Here is a 20,748-nt window from a genome sequence, read left to right on the forward strand (position 1 = left end):
AACTTGAGTCCTGTATTCTTTCTACTATTCTCTCTCTCAATCCCTCTCTCTCTCTCTTTCTTTCTCTTTCTCTCTCTCTCACACACACACGCTTACATGTTTCTACCATCGTGAATGAATTCTAGGTCACGTTTATGATGTTAACCGGATATTCCAACCACTGTGTGTTGATATGACTCTAAAAAGAAAAAGATTTCTGAAAGCATTTTGCGAGGCATTTATAGAAGTAAGAGATATGTTTTCATTTTATCACCACAACCTCCATTAAAAATTGGAGACTATTATTCCTGGAGACTTCAGAATTTTCTTTGGAAATATCCCCCAATTCAAAAGGAAGTCTGACACAGCCTCATAAAAATCTATGTCGTAATAGGTGCTGTGTCACTGAAAACCACTGAAAAGACAGGGTTAAGAACACAAAGTGAGCTGCACACCATATATGGAAAAACCCGTTTCTTAAAACTAGTGATGAACTCATGCTCTGTTCTGTTTTCTCAAAGCTGAAGTCAGCTAGGTTCGCAAAGCTGTGAGCTGAGCACTCAGGCAATCACACTCTCAGAAACTGCGGCGGCTCTGGACTGCAGCCTCCCAAGGCTCCATGCCAGACAAAGCATGCGTGTCACACTTGCTACAATAGCCTGGATGGTTTCTTTTGTCTCCAGTTATTCACACACAGCAAATATTTTGCCAGATATCGAAAATGAAGATTTCATCAAAGACTGCGTTCGAATCCATAACAAGTTCCGATCAGAGGTGAAACCAACAGCCAGTGATATGCTGTACATGGTAAGGAAAATATCATTAATTGTGGCGTAAGTCAGTCAGAAACAACTAATGTATATTGACTTTGGTGTTAATACCATCGTAATCCTGAATGATTTTTTTTCATTGTGATTAATGTATGCAGTAAATTCATAGTCTGTGATCAAAACACATCCAGTTTAGCTCTGTCTACTCAACTGTTGTTACAAGCAAGTGCCACAGCACATTTTACTTCTCTTTGGACACTTCCTGTTTTCTGATTTTCAGTGGATTTTACTTCTCTTTTTGTTATTTTCTTCCCTGTTAATTTTTGTGATTTGGTTTTCTTTTGTTTTTTCTGCGTCTAAATTGACTTATTTTTTGTTGCTGACAAAGTACTGAGTTGCTCAGGTAGGCAGAATGGCATCTGGGGAAAGGATGGGATTTTGATTCAGTAAGGCTTGGGATTGAATTTCAGATCTGTGGCTTTAAGCTGGTTTTTAACCTTTCTGAACTTCTTAGGATATGGGCTGTTGTGGTTATGGAATAATGTTGTGAAACATGGCACACACTATTTTGCCCGTAATTAGCCTTCAGTGAAATGGCAGTTTTCCTCACTTAGATTCTAAATTCCATGAAACTAAATCATCACGTTTTCTACCAGCCCTACTCAGTGCTTGAAGACCATATTTATAGAGGACTTATATGCAGTGGTATCTTCTCCCCTTATCTCACCTCGTTTTCCACTCAAATTCTCACTGTACTCAGCCCAGTTACATTTTAGATGAACCCCCTATTGTTTAATGTTTATTTTTGCAGACTTGGGACCCAGCACTAGCCCAAATTGCAAAAGCATGGGCCAGCAATTGCCAGTTTTCACATAATACACGGCTGAAGCCACCCTACAAGCTGCACCCAAACTTCACTTCACTGGGAGAGAACATCTGGACTGGGTCTGTGCCCATCTTTTCTGTATCTTCCGCTATCACAAACTGGTATGACGAAATCCAGGACTATGACTTCAAGACTCAGATATGCAAAAAAGTCTGTGGCCACTACACTCAGGTAAGGATCTGCCCTATATTGTCTTGAAACTGTTTTTTCAAGTGTGAGGAGAAAATTGTACTATGAGGTTAAGAAAATGTATAGTATGCTAGTATACCTGTAAATATAAGGGAGCTACAGACTTACTTTAAAAATAATAAATAGAACAGACTCCAATAACAGAAAGTAGTGCTTGAAAAGTTTAGTTGTGTGAACTAAACACATAATAGGTAATATGTGAGGCCCACCAACTTGGACAGGCTTTGAACAATTCCTGTAACAGCTATTCTCCCATAGGACTTTGTTCCATTTGTGAGAAATCAGAGAACCTTCTGAGTGAAAGGATTTTCAGGTTCCAGCTGGCATGAGTTTTAAATGAAATTTGAGGCAATTGTTTTGGGACTATAAAATTGGAAGAAACAAGCCTCTCAGACAGAAACATCAATAAGAACTGATGCTTCCACAACCTCTCATTCTCTCAAACATCGACTGAAAACCTACTGTGTGCCATGCACTAGGCACCACGCATGGTGCTACACAAGCAGGGAGAAAAAGTCAGTCCCAGGCCAACAGAGAGGCCAACGTGTAAACTTATATGAACCATTCTGAGGGTATTCTGCCCCCAGAATCCATATTATTAGTCCCAATAGCCACATTCAGAGCCACCCATTGAGTTTTTTTTTTTTTTTTAAATTTTTACTCAAGCTGATTCTGGCTCCCTAACCCTACCTCACATTTGCAGGGTGATGGAAACAACTCCCTAGGGAGCATCTGTCATAATCATCTTCAGACGCTGCCTTCCTCTCCTGGCTACATTTTGTTTATTTACTGTCACTTCCTGGCCATCCTTGTCAAACCAATAACTTACGGTACTTAACCTATAATTGACTGTTTTGGGGCACAAAAAATCAGTTGAGGTATGAAGGCAAAAACGTTTCTATCAAGGCAGTTACATTGAAATATTAGGTGGTTTTAAGGAACAACATGGTGTTAGAAAAACTCCCTCACTCCAGCTCAGCCTTACAAAGCCTGTGATCTCATTCGTGGTGTTACAGATGAACCAAGTTTGGTGCAGTTACAAAAAATTAGTATTATAAGAGTAAAATGAATTTCTCCTAAATTTACTTCATAAACTAACAATTTTGGTTTACATTTACAAATAAATTTAACCAGGAAATAAGTTTCCTTGGATTCCAACAAGACCTAGGGGAGTAGAAAGCTAAATCTAGATAGCCTACAAGTGGTGCTTGTACTATTATGCATTGCGGTATTTAAATACTCAGAAATAATTGTCAGTTTGAGGGTGCCTACTTTCATTTATTTATTAGTCAGTGTTTAAGCTTTTACCCTATAACAGGCACTAGTGATATGTCTTAGTCCAGATTCTTGGGAAACAGAGCCTGAGACAATAGTTTATGAGCTAACATTTTATTGGGATACAATCTTGGAGAAGTGGAAGTGAGGAGAAATAGGGAATGAGCCAGGGAAGGAGGAGATATACAGCTGGAAATGGTCCCTGACCCTCAGGAATTTACCTTTTGGGAGAGACTTAGTGTAAATGGATTATGACAGTGTTTGGCTAGTACAATTTAGAGAAGCTGACAAAGTGCCATCTGAGCAAGGAGGACAGAGTGAGCAACTTATCCAGCCAAAAGGAAGTGTAAAGCTTCACACTGCAGGAGACATGTGAATTGGTACTTGAAAACTGAGTGGGAGTTTTTCTGGATGAAAAGGAAAGGGAAGAGAATTCTCAGCAAGGTGTGGAAAGTATACAATGTGTATGAATGGGCCTGGTACTTTAGATCAATGGCAAGAAGCTCAGCATGCCAAATATATAGAGGTCAAAAGACTGTAAAATTGACAACAGACTCCTAAACCATGCTCAATACACAAGTTAAGACACTCCATGTTCACCATTCCAGGAAATCGAAAGAAGAGAAAATTTGAGTTTATGTCATAAATGCCTCAGATTTCACAGATGGCCCTCCCAAAATTAACTGAGCTTACTTGTAAAATTTCCCCTTACATCTAAGGGAAAAAAGGAGGACTAATATTTTGGTCATGAGAAAATTCATTTTCTAAAACCCAGTCCCATACATACAGATATTAAAACCCAAGCTCAGTGATCCTAACATGAGTGATCCTCTTTAAGAGACCACTACATTCTACCCCCACTTCAGAAGAGGGGCACTCATCATGGGGAGAATGTCCAAGAACCCCCCGGGCTGGGAAGATAGAGCAGCAGCAATCACTTTTTAAATGGGCATACTGTTTAGCTCTCTACACTGAAGACCTCATTCAATTATTACCACGAATCTATTCAGGAGATGTTAATGGCATTACCCACAGGTGAATAAACAGACTTAGAGAGGTTAATAAGTTGTTCCCCTGATGTCATTTAGTTAGTAAGATGAAGAGTTGAGGTTCAGATATTAGATAGGTTGGAAGGCTTAAATAATAATTTCACTTGCGACCATGTGAAGAGACCACCAAACAGTCTTTGTGTGAACAATAAAGCTTTTTATCACCTGGGTACAGGCAAGCTGAGTCCAAAAAGAGAGTCAACGAAGGGAGATAGGAGTGGGGCTGTTTTATAGGATTTGGGTAAAGAAAATTACAGTCAAAGGGGGTTGTTCTCTGGCTGGCAGGGGTGGGGGTCACAAGGTGCTCAGTGGGGGAGCTTTTGAGCCAGGATGAGCCAGGAGAAGGAATTTCACAAGGTAATGTCATCAGTTAAGGCAGGAACAGGGCATTTTCACTTCTTTTGTGATTCTTCAGTTACTTCAGGCCATCTGGATGTATACGTGCAGGTCACAGGACATATGATGGCTTAGCTTGGGCTCAGAGGCCTGGCAAATAAAATATGTGTACATTATCTAATAAAATACTAGTATTTAGTAGGCATTGAACAAAGGGTAGATCCCTTACATGAGCTGGTTTTCCAACAATTATAATGGAAGAAGGATCTGATAGCTAGGTGAAAGACTCTGTTTTCATCATGACAAGAAATCTTCCTGGGGGACTCAAAACTACTCAATTGCTGTGTTAAATTCATGCTGGACAGTTACTTTAAGTGGATATTACAACCTCCTACTTATCCTCATCTTCTCTTCAAAAATCAAGCTATTTGCAGATTTTGGCTGATGATGGGAGGTTGTACAAAATAAAGAAAATAGATTCAGACCCATTATCTCCTCACAAAATGTATGATGTTTCTTGATGTATTCATTCAACACTTTAGCTTTGTCTTCACTAGAGATACACTGGCATTGAGGAAAAATGTTGGTGTATAAAATGGAAGATGATTCAAATTCGACATTCTGTTGCTGACAGTTCAGCTTTATAAAGTTTAGAAATAGTTTGATTAAAGTATCTGGGCAGGGTAGATTACTTGGGTTTGATAGTGCTAGGATTTCTCACTAGATGGCGCTACTGATCTTATTTTAGTTTTTCTCTCCCTGCCTCCTCCCACCCTCTTGCTATCTTTATTTTTATACTCGCGTAGAACCGTGGAAATGTGACATGTTTCACAATTTCTGTAGTATGTTTCATATATGTTATTACAATGTTACCATATCCCTGATAATGAACCAGAAGAGCTCATACTGAGAATTGAAAGAGAAAGATGGTGGGAAGGGGTTGTGGGCCTATAAGGCAGACATCTTCCTCCTCTCTGGGTTCCCCAGGTGCAGTGCTTTTGTAAGAAAGGTATAAAGAGTGGTTCCTGGTTCTGAAGAGCTTGCTAAAAGAGAAAACACTCTAAAAGCATCTTGCTGAGGGCATGGACTGTCCTCACAGTACTTCATGGCCAGGCAGAATTAGGTTCCAATCTTTTACCTATAAAAGTAAGAGCAATAACACTTATTTATTGAGTTGTTATAAGGATTAAATATGATGTCACATGTCAAATGCTTAATGGTACACCTAAGTTCTCAAAAATGAGTAGCGCTTATAATTATGGTTTTTTGTTTACTACAGTAAGAAAATATACAACAGAAACCTGCCTGATAAAAAAAAATTAGTTTTAAGAGTTTTTAAGCCTAAGAAACTTAGTGGTAAGGAAATGAGACAAGAATATTTGCTGAGTGCTTGCTATGTTCCAGAAGCTCATTTAAAACTTCAAAATAGGCCTATGGAGTTGGTATTGTTATTATCCTCATTTAATAGATAAGGAACCTAAGACCAAGGTCACACTGTAAGTAGCAAAGCTTGAATATGAACACAAGCCTTGTGGCTCCAAAGCCCACAAGTTTAACCAAAAACCAGAGTGCCCATGAAGCTTTTAAAAAGAGACTGACTTGGAAAGATAGATAAACTGTGCTACATCCATGTAATAAATATTACTCAGCAATAAAAAGCAGTGACTACAAATGAATACAACAAACGCTTATACTAAGTGAAAGAAGCCAAATTCAAAAAGCTATATTTAGACTGAGTCCATTCATATAACATTTCTGGAAAAGGCAAAACTACTGAAACAGATTAATGATTGCTGGGGTCTGGGGGTGGGGGTTGACCACAAAGGGGCTCAAGGGAACTTTCTGGGACGATAAAAATATTCTATATCTTGAATGTGGTAGTGGCTACACAACTGTATTCTTTTGTCGAAATTCGTAGAAATGTACATCTAAAAATCATAAATGTTATTGTATCTTTATTATACCCTAATAAACCTGACTTTAAAAAAAAGAGGCCAACTAAAACACACAAAATGAATGGTAACTAACATTTGCACACTTCTGAGGAAAAAGTATTAAAATGGGGAAGGGATCCAAAGATTAAGAATGCTTTTGATATAACAACGCTACAGAAGAAAGTGCTGGAAGACCAAAGGATAAAAATATAAAATGAGCCAAGGTGACAATACAGGAATAAAGACAACACTGAACACAGCATGCACAGGAATTATCTGAGGAACTTGTTAAAATGCAGACTCCAAAAGCAACTCCAGTGACGGGCATTCAGTAGGTCTGAGACAGGCCCAAGATCATTTTAAACAAAGGACCCCACATAAAATCACTTGAGATATATGAATAAAATTAAGAAATTTTAAAAATAAAACTGATTAGAAAGTAGAAGTTTAAGGATCAAACCTGAGGATTAACAACCCTTATAAAGCTGGGCTTTCGCAGTGAGACAGAGGCCTAAGCTGATTCATTGCCTGTTGAGGCTGGAGTTCCCTGCAAGGGGTTCCTGGGGATAAAGAAATGTTTCTAGGGAGCACCCCTTTTAGATCATGGAGTAGGGAAGTACACTTTCCCTTGCCAAAGGTGGGTACCCTCTCCAGTTGCCCAACCAAGGAGAAGGCAGCCCACACTCGGCCCACCATCTCCCTAGTCACGTCCCCACCTCTACCACACCTGTAAATCTTGGAGAAGCTGAGACTCCAACCTCAGCTCCCCTCTTGCCTCACTTCCTACTCTCCCTCCAGGTGTTACAGGAAAGGGGTCGGGATCCAAACCCCAAGAGAGGGTTCTTGAATCTCGTGCGAGAAAATTCAGGGTGAGTCCGTAAGGTGAAGGCAAGTTTATTAAGAAAGAAAAGAAATAAAAGAATGGCTACTCCATAGACAGAGCAGCCCTGAGGGCTGCTGGTTGCCCATTTTTATGGTTATTTCTTGATAATATGCTAAACAAGGGGCGGATTATTCATGCCCTCCCTTTTTAGACGATACAGGGTAACTTCCTGATGTTGCCACGGCATTTGTAAACTGTCATGGTGGGAGTGTGGCAGTGAGGACACCAGAGTCACACTCATCGCCATCTTGGTTTTGGTGGGTTTTAGCTGGCTTCCTTACTGCAACCTGTTTTATCAGCAAGGTCTTTGACCTATATCTTGTGCCGACCTCCTACCTCCCCGTGACTTAGAATGCCTAACCGTCTGGGAATGCAGCCCAGTAGGTCTCAGCCTCATTTTACCCAGCCCCTATTCAAGATGGAGTTGTTAGGGCCGGGCACGGTGGCTCACGCCTGTAATCCCAGCACTTTGGGAGGCCGAGGCAGGCAGATCACCTGAGGTCAGTAGTTTGAGACCAGCCTGACCAACATAGTGAAACCCCATCTCTACTAAAAATACAAAATTAGCCGGGCATGGTGGCACATGCCTGTAATTCCAGCCACCTGGGAGCCTGAGGCAGGAGAATCGCTTGAACCTGGGAGGCGGAGGTTGCAATAAGCTAAGATCGCACCATTGCACTCCAGCCTGGGCAACAAGAGCAAAACTCCGTCTCAAAAACAAACAAACAAAAAAACACAACACCAAGATAGAGTTGCTCTAGTTCAAACACCTGATACAGGGAGCAAATTTCATTTATTTTTAAAGTAAACTTCTTCGTTTTCTGCAGCCACACTGGCTTTTCTTTCAGTTCTGTGAATGGGTCAGTCCCACCCAGGGATCACACAGGATGTTGCCCTCTGCTGGAAGACTCCAGACCAGCTCATCCCAGCTCCAGCTCCACCTCATTTCTTCAGAGAAAGGCACCATGCCATATATGCCCTTAGCATCTTCCACTTCCGGGTCACAGTGGTCAAACCCTCACCTGATGAGTTTCATGACTGCTTTTTTTCTAAGTTTTGTGAATGTACCCACTGGTTCTAGCTCATTCATTTTTGTGTCCCCTGTATTTAGCACAGTTCTTATGACAAAACTGCTCAAAAACTTATGAGTCAAAAATAATTTAAAATGTAATTTGATACTGCTGTAAAAAGGAGTGCATTTAATTGCTGGCTGTATCCACCTTTAAATACTTTCTTCTTTAGGCTTTTGTGACACCAAACACTCTTGGTCAAGATGGGCTATATAATTGAATTTGTGGAGCCCATTGCAAAATGAAAATGTGGAATCTTTTGTTCAGAAAGCAAGAGAAAAGCACCACTAAAGGTGCTATAATATGTGACAGCACTGATCTAAACCAAGCATGGGGCTCTTTTGAGTGCTGGATCCCATGTAACGGCGCAGGTCTCTCTGTTCTTGGTTTCCCTCCTACATCACTGACCACTCCTTCAGTCTGTTTTGCAGGCTGGTTTTGTGTTTGCTTTCATTATCCCAGACTCTCATTTACTTGATCTATTATATTTGCCTGTGTGATCTAATCTTGCCCCATGTCTTCCAGATTTACATCTCTAGCCTTACCCTGTCTTCTGGACTGCAGCCACCAAGTCAATCTTCACTTGATGTCTAATAGGCATCTCAAAATCAACATATTCTGAACAGAACCCCTGCCCATGCTCCCACCTACCCTCCTCCTTCCCTAGTTTTCTCCATCTCAGTAAATGTTTCTCAGGCCCCAAACCAAAACTTTATCTCTTCCCCTCTTACCCTACACTCAAAACAAAATCCTTTTAGCTTTACCTCTAAGCTGAGCCATGAACCTGATTCATTCTTGGGAGCTCCACTGGCATCACCCACGTGTGAGTCACTGTCTTTTCATTCTTATACCATTGAAACAGCCTGCAAAATTACCTGCTTCCTGTTTCCCTTGCTCTTCTCAGTGCGTTCACTTCATAACCACCAAAGTGATCTAAGACATGAAAAAGAACATAGCACTCACAAGAATCTCCCTGATCGGTTTCTCTGCCTTTGACCTCACTGCTTACAACTCTCCCCAACTCATCAGATCTTGGCTTCACTTGCTTTCTTCCTGCCAATCTATAATGCCAAGCAAATTCCATCTCAGGGCCTTTCTCCCTGGTGTTCCCTCTGCTTGGAATGCTCTTCCTCCATTGTTTAAGTTTCCTGAATGTTTGTCCTGAGTGCTGCATCCTCGTCATCCAAGTCTCAGTTCAAATGCTTCTTCTTCAGAGATGTCTTCCCTGAACATCCAAGTTAAATCAGCATCACCTCGCCAGCAATCACTCCCTATTGCATTACCCTGTTTTATTTCTTCATTGTACTGTCAAAAATTATCTTATCGTTTATTTCATACACACACACACACACACACACACACACACCCACACACACACCCCAATAATGGTAACTACAGGTCTATCCAGCTGATTTCTGAGCATCTAAACCTTCCTGGGTTTTAAGCACTCTAACTAGAGTGGTATACCTCACCATGTGTATGAAGACCTAATCATACCCAATGTTTATCTTATGGTTTCTCTCTGTTAAAAATCCTTATTTCCTTTCAGGTTGTTTGGGCAGATAGTTACAAAGTTGGCTGCGCAGTTCAATTTTGCCCTAAAGTTTCTGGCTTTGACGCTCTTTCCAATGGAGCACATTTTATATGCAACTACGGACCAGGGTAAGTGCCTGAATCAACCGGTTTATAGGAAATGCCCCCCAAAAAAAACAACAAAAAAATCATTTTAGCAGTATTCCTCTTCATTATAGAAAATCTGGATAGTAAAGTATAAATAAAAAATTAACATAACCTTTAATTCTTCTGCCCAGAGATATACTTCATTAACATTCTGGTACATTTTTCTTCGAGAGAGAGGGTGTGTGTGTGTGTGTACATCCTTCATATATACTACCTAAATACATACGCACATATTTTTAAGAGTGGTAAGACTAAAATATTCATCAGGGACATAAATTGTATATGGTAATACCACAAAGTGGAAGAACTGATGTTATATTTATTGGTTTATTAAAAACTTGGCAATGTTACACAATTTTCAAAGCAAAACAAATTCCTCAACTTATATAACCTATTTCATTTACTTTTGACAGTTGTTTTTAAAACAGATATAGTTCCCACTTTGGGAAACAGGGAAAACACCTTCCTCCTACTTTCTTTAAACTTACATATGTGTGCTTGTGTCATACACATATTTAGAAAACTGATCATACTGAAAATATACATTTTCTATTTTTCACTTAAAATTATGCTGTGAAAAATTTTCCCCTTTTCAAAATTTTAAGTGATTTTAATCATAAAAATGATATTGTTTATATAATGCTTACAATGCTCTCAGCACTGTTAAAAGTGCTTCACATATATTAACTTAATCTTCACTAAAAGTTTATGAGATGGCTCCTATTACTACCCCTGTTTGACAAATGAGAACAGCAAGGCACATACGGGGTCAGCAACCTGCCCAAAGTTCTACAGTTAGTGACTATCACTGATGGACTTTGATCTGGCTGTCTAGCTCCAGAGTCCATGCTCTTGATGGTACCACCATCCTGTTGAAGAATTTAGATTGTTCACTATATTTTCATTTAATATATGATGAACAACCTCTTATATATATCTTCAGTCACTTCTATTTCCCTATAATTCCTTGAGATACTAGCACATAAAGACTGTGACCATTTTTGTTTTATTTTTAAGTACATATTGCCAAATTACATTCCACCATTCTATCAATTTGTATTTCACCATCAGTACTAGGTATTATAATTTCTTAGTATTTTCTAATTTGATGGAAATGGCATTTCATTTGCTTTCTTTTGCATCTCTGTGATTACTAGTAATTACAAATTTCTTCACATAATTGTCTATTTATATTCCTTTTTCTGTGGATCATGTGGGCTGACCATTTTTCTACTAGATTTTCTTATTTATAAAAGTTGTTTATTTTAAAGGTTTTTAACCATTTGCAATATATATGTATATAACGATCTTTAATTTGTTGCCTTTGAATTTTTGGATTCCTGGAGATTGGCTGAAAGAAAGCCATTTCCCTGATGTAATGTGCAGAAGACATGCTCGATATTCTGATTGAGTGCTGTAGGTGTGAAGGAGGAGACAAAGCAAGTGTCATTCAGAAGATGACAGCTTTGACTTAATATCTTAAGAGTTGGAAAATAGAGAAAACCCAGAAAAAACTAGACAAAGCCATAATTCAGTTAGTGGTAACTTTTCATATGACTTTTTTTTTTTTTTTTTTGAGACAGGGTCTCTCACTCTGTCACCCAGGCTGGAGTACAGTGGCTCGCTTATGGTTCACTGCAGCCTTAACCTCCCAGGCTCAAGCAATCCTCCCAACTCAGCCTTCCTAGTACTTGAGACTACAGGCACATGCCACCATGCCCAGTTAATTTTTTGTAGAGACAGAGTTTTGCCATATTGCCCAGGCTCGTCTCCAACTCCTGGGCTCAAGTGATCCACCTGCCTTAGCCTCCCAGAGTGCTGGGATTATAGGCATGAGCCACTACACCTGGCCTCATATGACATTTTTAATGGTTAAGATACAGTTAATTTACTGTGTGACCCTGGACAAGTTAACTCTGAATCTCAGTTTAACCTCCAATAGATCAGGATAACAGCACCCATCACTTAGAGTAGCTATGAAAGTGACAAGAGAAAGCTTTGTAAAATACTAGGTACATATAATGCTTGGCAATGGTGAATGTTTTGTAAGTATTCATGATTTTTATTCATTAAAGTACAAATGTAAATTTTCCTGGTTTAGACTCACTTATCTTCAGAGTTATAAACAATATTAAATTATAAAACTTACAACCAAAGTTATAATGCTTCCATAAAGACTAACTTCAAATATTCATTTATTCAACAAATATTTGTTTACTGAGCTCCAAAGAAGAACAAGGCCGTCTCTGTCTTTATGAGAGTAATATTTATGGGCCAGATAATAAAAATACAAATAAAATAACTGCATCATTATAGGGGCAATTAAGGAACTATAAATAATACTGTAATAGAAACTATCAATAGGCAAGGCCCCTATTTAAAATAATCAGGGAAGGGCTTCATGTGTTATATTTAAGCTGAGGCATGAAGAATGAGAAGGAATCAGGCATAAGAACTTCTGGAACAGCTGTCTAGTGGAGAAAAGAACAGCAAAAATTCCGTGAAGAAAAGTTTGGCAAGTTTAAACCACAGAGACTGGTGCCCTCGGTCCGCTAAACAGATGAAACGGGGGGAGGAAGGCAGCTGCAGATCTAGCGGGAACTTTTAGATCATGACAAAGTTTACATAAGAAGCCATTCAAGTATATTAAGCAGGGGAGCGATGAGACCTTTAAATTTGGACATCAGTCTGGATGGAAAATGGATTAGAGGAGCATAAAAGGTAAAACAGAGAGACCAGTTAGGAATGTCCTCATTTCCCTTTGCCCTCTGCCCTCTGAGGTATTATTTTCCTGTACACAAAAAGTTGTAGGCCGCCATTCCACGTAATCTTAGGAAGTCCAGTATCCTCCTCGTTATTTCTAAGGATACCTCAGAATGGGGTCTGGGATGCTTAATCTTCCAGTTGCCTGTAATACTCTCTTCTTCATTTCCCCTGGGCACCATGAACAAGGGTATGGTGTGTAAGAGATCTTTACTCAGAGTGGATTAGTGGAAGAGAGGATTATAGCACAGAAGAGGAAATAACTTTGACCACAAGATAGTCAAGATAGTACCAGTGTGCTTAGGCCGTCACTGCCTTAGGGACCCTTACCCATATTTATCTTTTTCTTTAAAGATCTGTCTTCGGTCTTCCCCTGGGTCCCAGAACCCCAACCCTCTTCTCTCTCAGGCTACCAGGGAAAACATTGAAATGTCCTGTTGCTTTATTGTGCTGAATACTTTAGGTCCCACAGTCTTAATGACTCCCATCTAGACAAATCCAGGCCTTTCCAGTAGCATCTTTCTCCCAAGATGAATACTACCATTTCCATAGACCTCACCAACTGTCTTGGTTTTTAGCTTATTTTTAAGTAGCATTTTTTACCTTTTCCTTTACAGTTTGGAATGCACAACTAAGTATCGTAAGTGATTTTATTAAAATCATTCTAGAACTTAAACTACTTAATACTGTGCTTATTAACAATGAAAGACATTCCAATAATTAATGTCTATTTGGGACATCTTTTGAAATTGCTATCAGAATTTCTACTATATTACCTTTTTTCCATGGTGTAGAGTAAGCACAAGGCAAATTAAATTTCTGAAGCAACTTAAAATTTGGAGCAAAATAAGAACATAGATTTGGGGTTGGAAATAAGGTGTCATTATAAAGTTGTGTGTCTAAGGTGAGAGTTCTCAACTTTGGAGGTAATTGTACAGTGTTGGGGAGAGGAGGGCCATAAACTTTGATTAGAAAAAACTTGTATTTTTATTTTCACTAACCTCTATTAAAAATAACATTTCCTTTCATTATAAATGAAGACAACACTCCACCGTCATATTAGCAATAAATGTGACTGACTTAACAGTATCATCTGTGTAAATATGAGATTTTCATACCACACTTCAGTTGCTGCAGAGAACTCAAAATATAGTTTGTGTTCATCACTACTTTGAAACTAATAGCCCCCGGTAGATCTTAATAGAGAAGCACATATTACTGTATTACAAATCTTGTGTTAAACATTTTGATAACTATTTCAATTTAATTGGTTTCCTTTATAATCCTATGTATTTTATGCATTTAACAACAAACTATGTTGAGAAAGAGCTCATAGGCCTCACCAGACTGCTAAAGGGTACGATTACACAAAAAAAGTTTAGAACTTTTTCCAAAAGCAGAGTTCCAAAAAAAATTAGTGCTATGGCAGGTTCATTGAGATAAATGTGCAGCCTCTCCCCATTACTACTATGAGGATATTTATGGGGATATAAAATGCTTGGATATTATTTCACTTTCTAGTCTGTGACCTTGGTCAATTACTTATACTCTGTGACTCAAACTCTAGCTATATAATGGGTATAAATAGACAACAGTAACTTCCTCACAGGGTTTTTGTGAAGATTATTTTATTCAAGGTTGTTTAGAACAAAGACAAGCACATGGTAGTGCTCACTAATTAGTAGCTATTATTCATATCACATCTTGTATGTGAAAACAATTTGCACTTTAGAAATTCCCCCATACCATTATTTATTATTTTTTTGGAAGGCACCAGCCAAATGGCTCCTATCCAGTGAAAATTATGGAGGGCTGACCAACTGAGAATATTGAATGTGGGTCACCATAGCTTTTCTAAGATGGACGGTTTTTTGAATGGCAGTAATCATATAGGCCAGAGGGCAGGTAAAGAGAGGGAGCACAGCCCTGGAGTCAAATCCAGGTTTCCTCTGACTCTGAAATGTATAAATTGTGATTAAAGGCATCTCTTACATCTTTTGTCTCATCTGTAAAACAAGAATAACTTCCTCTCAGAGCTGTCACAATTAAATGGGATGCAGATTAAAATAGGTGCATAGACGCAGGTACATAGAATGAACTATGCAAATATTAGCAGCCTTCCATTTCTGCCTTCCTGTCTTCGCTTCTATTACCAACTCTCTGGACCTTTGTACTTCACTCCACTATTCTTCTGGATTTAGTTAAGGATTCATAGTAAATTGCAATTTTAAAAAACCGAAAAACTTCTAATGGACATCCTTCTACTTTACAGAGGCAATTACCCAACTTGGCCATATAAGAGAGGAGCCACCTGCAGTGCCTGCCCCAATAATGACAAGTGTTTGGACAATCTCTGTGGTGAGTAAAAGGAACAATCTATCAACAGAATAATGTAACAGTAACATGTAACTTTCTACAGAATTAACAATGAAACCACGTTTTATCCTAACCGCTATCTTCAAGGAAACTGGCATCAAGTAGCAATTAAACCAATGGCTTACTGTTCTAGGAATACCTTTAAGAGAAATTTAAATGTGAAAATCACGTTCTTTTTATTTAGTTCTAATTGGTCAAACAACAACAAAAAAACCGTCAGAAATTGTAGACTAAGATTCCTAAGATTTGCTTATTTCAGCAAGATCAAAAATAAATATAACAGGTCATCCAAACAAACAGAATTCTGCTTTTTTTTTTTTTTTTTTTTTTCTTGAGACAGAGTCTTGCTCTGTCGCCCATGCTAGAGTGCAGTGGTGCGATCTCGGCTCACTGCAACCTCCATCTCACGGGTTCCGGCGATCCTCCTGCCTCAGCCTCCCAAGTAGCTGGGATTACCATGCCACCATGCCCAGCCTGGCCAACATGGCAAAACCCCCTTCTACTAAAAATACAAAAACTAGCTGGGGTGTGGTGGTGGATGCCCGTAATCCCAGCTACTCGGGAGGCTGAGGCAGGAGAATCACTTGAGCCCGCGAGGTGGAGGTTGCAGTGAGCAGAGATTGTGCCACTGCACTCCAGCCTGGGTGATACCGTGAGGGTCTATCTCCAAAAAATGAAAATAAAATAAAGCTGCAACATGGCACTTTTTATTAGCCAGACAGCATTTAATGAAGAAGTGTAGAAGCTGCAAGCAGGTAAATTTCCAAGGATGTTTTACTAAACATCCAAGCAAAATTCTGCTTTGTGATTTTGAAATATTAGTAAGTGGCCAAGAGTTTATTCCTGGTTGTTGTTCTAGACGCAAGCCCTTCCATCCCAGTATGTTTTTATTTTTACCATGGTGTGAAGGGGAAACTTCAATTAAGCTGTGCAAAGCCTGTGGTACTTTCGTGTCCATATTTGTAACAAACTGAACTCAGAGCAGCCGGGCTAGAGTAGGGTGCTTAGAATAGAGGAAGGACAGAGTGGGCCAAGTTCCACTGCACGAAATTTAGTTTGGAAAAAAGTGTTCCATTGCTCATGTTTTATAAGGTCCCTTCCAGGCCTAAAATTATAAAATTCTATATATTAAACTGCTTGCTCTCCTCCTTCCCATTTAATGTTGAATACTTATCTTTACATACAATAGTACTTTTGCAAAGTTTTCTGAGCCATTTTTCTCCCAGTCCAATCATGCTTTATTTCACTTACATCACTCTTGTGAAGAAAAGTCAGTAACATGTAGCCACAATGCAGATAATATCACGGTATCAACGTATTCACTGAATTCTTCCTTTCACTCACTCTTCACTTCAAAACATATATATTTCTTCCTTCCAAATTAACCAGTATACATAAGGGCTAAAACTATGGATTTCAGAACCAGTATGCCAAGTTTTGGTGCAATTTCCAGTTCGACCACTGTGACTTTGGGCAAGTTTCTGCTTCTCTTTTTTTTCAACGAAATAATCCAGTGAAAAAAACGTTTCCCTTTAAAAATCTAGGCAATTAGTAACACTACCACCACCGCAATGACAAAAATACTTCTGGTTTTAGCTTTTGATCTTTGGTGATCTAATTTGAGATGATCTTTAATCTTGGGGAATAACATTTAGAAGATTAAAGCTCTAGTCCAATAATGAAAACCCTTGGACTCTTGAGAAAACACATGCTAACTTGTATTTATAAGATGTGAAACTCATTACCCATTTACTTCAGATAAGTGCTCGACATCTTACAGATTGATCTTGTCACTAATTTCCTATTCTCAAAGCTAGCTTTATGTAATTTGTTTTCATGTAAGTTTAGGCTTACTTGAAAGTATTCTACTCTTCGCACTAATACTGAATAAGTAAGATTTGTGACTAAAAAACTTAAGAATCACCATTTGACCTTTTATAAGGTCTGATGAAGGTAAAGGTTAGAGGATAAAAGCTTTTATTTAACAGATTCCTTCTCAGACAAATTATGGCAAGCACTGGAGCATAAATTCCTTCGTGGTCTCCTAGATACTGCTGGTAGTTCAATAAATACCCTTGGAGGCCAAATCAGGACTGTTTTACAAAATGTGCTGGGCATATTAGTGGTTACATAAGATGATTTTAGCTAGTTCACAGATGTACATTTGTTTCAATAGTTGAATATTGAACATTTAAAAATATATATAAGAAAAAATAACTAGAACACCACACTCTTGATTTCATGGACATAACTGCCAAGAAAAGTGAGGGTAGCATCTTTACAGTAATTCACCACAGACAAAGCCCACTCACAGGTATGAAGACCAGGGATGCTCACAAGTGCCCAGAGGACCAGATGATTGATGGGTTCTACCACGAGCATCTAACAGCGACTGCTGCAGAACTGGTGTGGAAAAGGTTTCTGTTTCATAAAAGAAAGTATCCAGAAGGCTAAAGGCAGTTGTGGAATTTATTTCTTCCCAGTGCTCTGATTGTCAAAATTTGAATAAAGCTCAGTGAAAGGAGGACAGTAATTAATGACTTGATAGCCAAACATCATAATGATGATTTAGTGACATACTAGACTGGATGAAAGAGAGGTCACTGTCTTTTCACTATGGACTCATCATAAACAGTATCATTCTCCTCAGGAAGAAACTTATTTTTAGAACTATATTTTAATAAATTTCTCACATTCTAATATTTAATTTTTATTTTTTAAATTTTATTACCTGGTAGTTATGATGTGTAAAATGATTTTCCATTTATAGTAATGGTATAGTTTCCTTTTTATAAAAGGTTTATTTTATAAAAGGTTTATAAAGTTTATACAAAAAGTCAACTTAACTTAAAAATACCAAGTTAATTCAGTCAGTTCAAAAAAATTTTGAATAATTAAACTTGGAAAGTCACTTCAATAAAGCCAAAGCAAGTTAATGGTCATAATTATAAGACTTAGCTTTTTAAAATAAAACCCTCAACTGTATCTACCCTTTTAATTTTTTTTCTTTTTTCTTTCTTCTCCCTAACTTTACAGTTAACCGACAGCGAGACCAAGTCAAACGTACGTACATCAATCTTAAATTGTTTCATTAAGAGCTATATGAATTCTGTCAGTGCATTATGAGGAACAATGTCTAAGAGGATATTCTATGTTTGTTTCACAGGTTACTACTCTGTTGTGTATCCAGGCTGGCCCATATATCCACGTAACAGATACACTTCTCTCTTTCTCATTGTTAATTCAGTAATTCTAATACTGTCTGTTATAATTACCATTTTGGTACAGCACAAGTACCCTAATTTAGTTCTTTTGGACTAATACAATCCAGGAAAGAAAAAACCCAAAAACCAACCTTATTCACATATGGCTTTTTTTTAACCAATAACAATTAGGTGTACTTCTATTTTAAAACATTTCAGAAAAAAATATATGTTACAGCAATACTCTTACTCAAAAGAAGAAATTTCCTAACTCTATCAGATAAACTCATCTTTACTATAAATAAGCATTATTTGCAGGTTGCCACAGGTGGACTTTCAGTAAGTAACCTAACCCATGTTTCAGCTTCTAAATCTGCAAAATGAGCAAGGTACAGTAGCACATTTTTAGGTGATTCTTAGTAACTCCAGTAGCCTTCATTAGTTAAAAACATTATTATTTTCTGCATGCTGCTTCGACTCTACATATCTGGTTTTCCCTGTCTTCTTGGTTTACCACTTCCCCAGATTCAGAACAGAGGAGTAACTAGAGGATCTGATTTTAGAGGCCTTAATTTTTTGTTTGTGGACTGTCAAAAGTAAAACCAAATTTTCAAAAGGGATAAACCTAAATATTTACTTGTTATCAATCATTAGAGAGGGGAGAGGGAGCATCAAATGCTGGGACATCATTACTAACCAATGGCATCAGACACTGGATTTAATGGATAATCACAATGGTCATAATGTATACAAAGACATATATACCACTTTCTAGTATAAATTTTTCAAAAAATACAATAATAATATAATTTATAAAGAACACTCTTCTATGACCATTGATAAAGACCACTCTTCTATGAACAACCACCACCAAAAAAAAAAAAAAAAAAAGAAGCCCTCAGAAAATTTCTCACAAATAAGGCAACTAATGCCTGGTATCTCAAAATCCTTTACAAAAGGAGATAGTTCTAGTCAAGGAGTTTTGGGTGTGTTACTTTTTCTTCTTCTTTTTCTTTTCATCTGCCTCCATCTTAAGCGCAATTTCTTCAGCTGTAAGAGCTCCCAGTTTCTTATTCTTTGCTTTCTTAACCTTTTCCTTGATGCTGGCCACATCAATTTTAGTTTCAGCAGAAGCTAGACAAATTAAAAGCACAATATATGTAATACTTTACTTTACTTTAGATTTTACCAAGTAAAACAAAGAATATATGTTTAAGGCAGTAACTTCAGAGTACTCTTATAATTGAATAATTGAAAGATCACAGTATAAAATATAAAAACACTTGCCTAAAGCAGTTAGAAATTTCTTCAGACTAAGATAAAACAAATCATAAAATACTTTAAATATATATTAGTACAAGTATACATAAAAATGGCATAAATGGCATAATTGAACCAATTACTGGATTCAACTATATTAAGACTTATTTCCTTAAATCCTACTTCAGACTAAATTATTTTACCTACATTCTTTTAATCCTACTTCAGACTAAATTATTTTACCTAAATTCTTTTCCATATTTTGGAACCATATTTTGGAACTTTTGAGTCCTCATTATTTTCCATCTTGCACATTAAAATAATTTAAAATTACATGTATCCCTTCTCAATAAGTTTAATCAGCTAACCATAAGCTAGAGGTCAAAATCTACTTCCTCTAATATCAAAACCAAAATTTAAAGTTTTCCAAATATTAATTCAATATTAACTGAATATTCAATGAATTAATTCATTTAATATTAGATTAATTCATTGAATATTCCATAAATGACTAATAGTATTTTAACAAGATTTTGGTATATTTAACAACATTTTGGTAATTAATAAAGACAATAATTTGGGAGTATTTGGAAGTCCCCCTAACAGAAGCCAACTATCTAATCAATGCCAAAAGTGTGAACAAAATAGAGAGAGGAAGCAGTGAAAAAGAAAAGAATGCAACTTTTTCTTACCATTCAAAGTACAGGATCACAGCATGAAAGAATCATAAGATAAAACATCATAATGTACAAACTACCCAGCAACCTGAGAAGCACAGAGAGTGTTAAAGCCTCCACCGTGCGGAGAAACTAAATTAGGGTAACTAGCTATTGAGTACCTTCAAAGCACTCAACTGACAGGTTGTACAAACTGGAAATTATAATACTTATGACATTTCTACCTTTTATATAACCAATAATCTACCATAGAATATAGTATTTTTAAAGCTATTAACAAGCAATATATTAAAATAATGTATTATATCTGTTTCTGACCAAGTCTATGTACAATATTGCTGGTGAGCCCTCTCCCCTCAGTGTGTCACTGTTCACTTTGGAGGGTTACTTTAGGAAGAGGACAAGTGTTACCACAGGG

General features: G+C 37.7%; 2 protein-coding genes across 2 annotated transcripts in view; one reads left to right on the forward strand and one right to left on the reverse strand.

Annotated features, from left to right (window-relative positions):
* GLIPR1 (GLI pathogenesis related 1) lies at nt 1-18,667 on the forward strand. The gene is made up of 6 exons (XM_054443309.2): nt 1-786; nt 1,561-1,806; nt 9,921-10,033; nt 15,087-15,172; nt 18,227-18,253; nt 18,357-18,667. The coding sequence occupies exons 1-6, from the start codon at nt 613-615 to the stop codon at nt 18,509-18,511; spliced, it is 801 nt and encodes a 266-aa protein (XP_054299284.1). The 5' UTR covers nt 1-612; the 3' UTR covers nt 18,512-18,667.
* Nucleotides 16,241-20,748, reverse strand: part of KRR1 (KRR1 small subunit processome component homolog) — a 15,257-nt gene continuing 10,749 nt past the window's right edge. The window contains exon 10 of the mRNA XM_054443308.2: nt 16,241-19,527. Within this exon, the coding sequence (XP_054299283.1) occupies nt 19,385-19,527 (143 nt within the window). The 3' untranslated portion in view covers nt 16,241-19,384. The remainder of the gene's footprint in view (nt 19,528-20,748) is intronic.

The sequence above is a fragment of the Pongo pygmaeus genome, chromosome 10 (genome assembly GCF_028885625.2).
Source record: "Pongo pygmaeus isolate AG05252 chromosome 10, NHGRI_mPonPyg2-v2.0_pri, whole genome shotgun sequence".
Classification (NCBI taxonomy): Eukaryota; Metazoa; Chordata; class Mammalia; order Primates; family Hominidae; genus Pongo; species Pongo pygmaeus.

Excerpts from the sequence above, each read along its gene's own strand:
- GLIPR1 (XM_054443309.2), top strand. The coding sequence starts at position 613 with ATGCGTGTCACACTTGCTACAATAGCCTGGATGGTTTCTTTTGTCTCC. Across the intron at positions 787-1,560 it reads CCAGTGATATGCTGTACATG|ACTTGGGACCCAGCACTAGC; the intron begins GTAAGGAAAATA and ends TTATTTTTGCAG. Across the intron at positions 1,807-9,920 it reads TCTGTGGCCACTACACTCAG|GTTGTTTGGGCAGATAGTTA; the intron begins GTAAGGATCTGC and ends ATTTCCTTTCAG.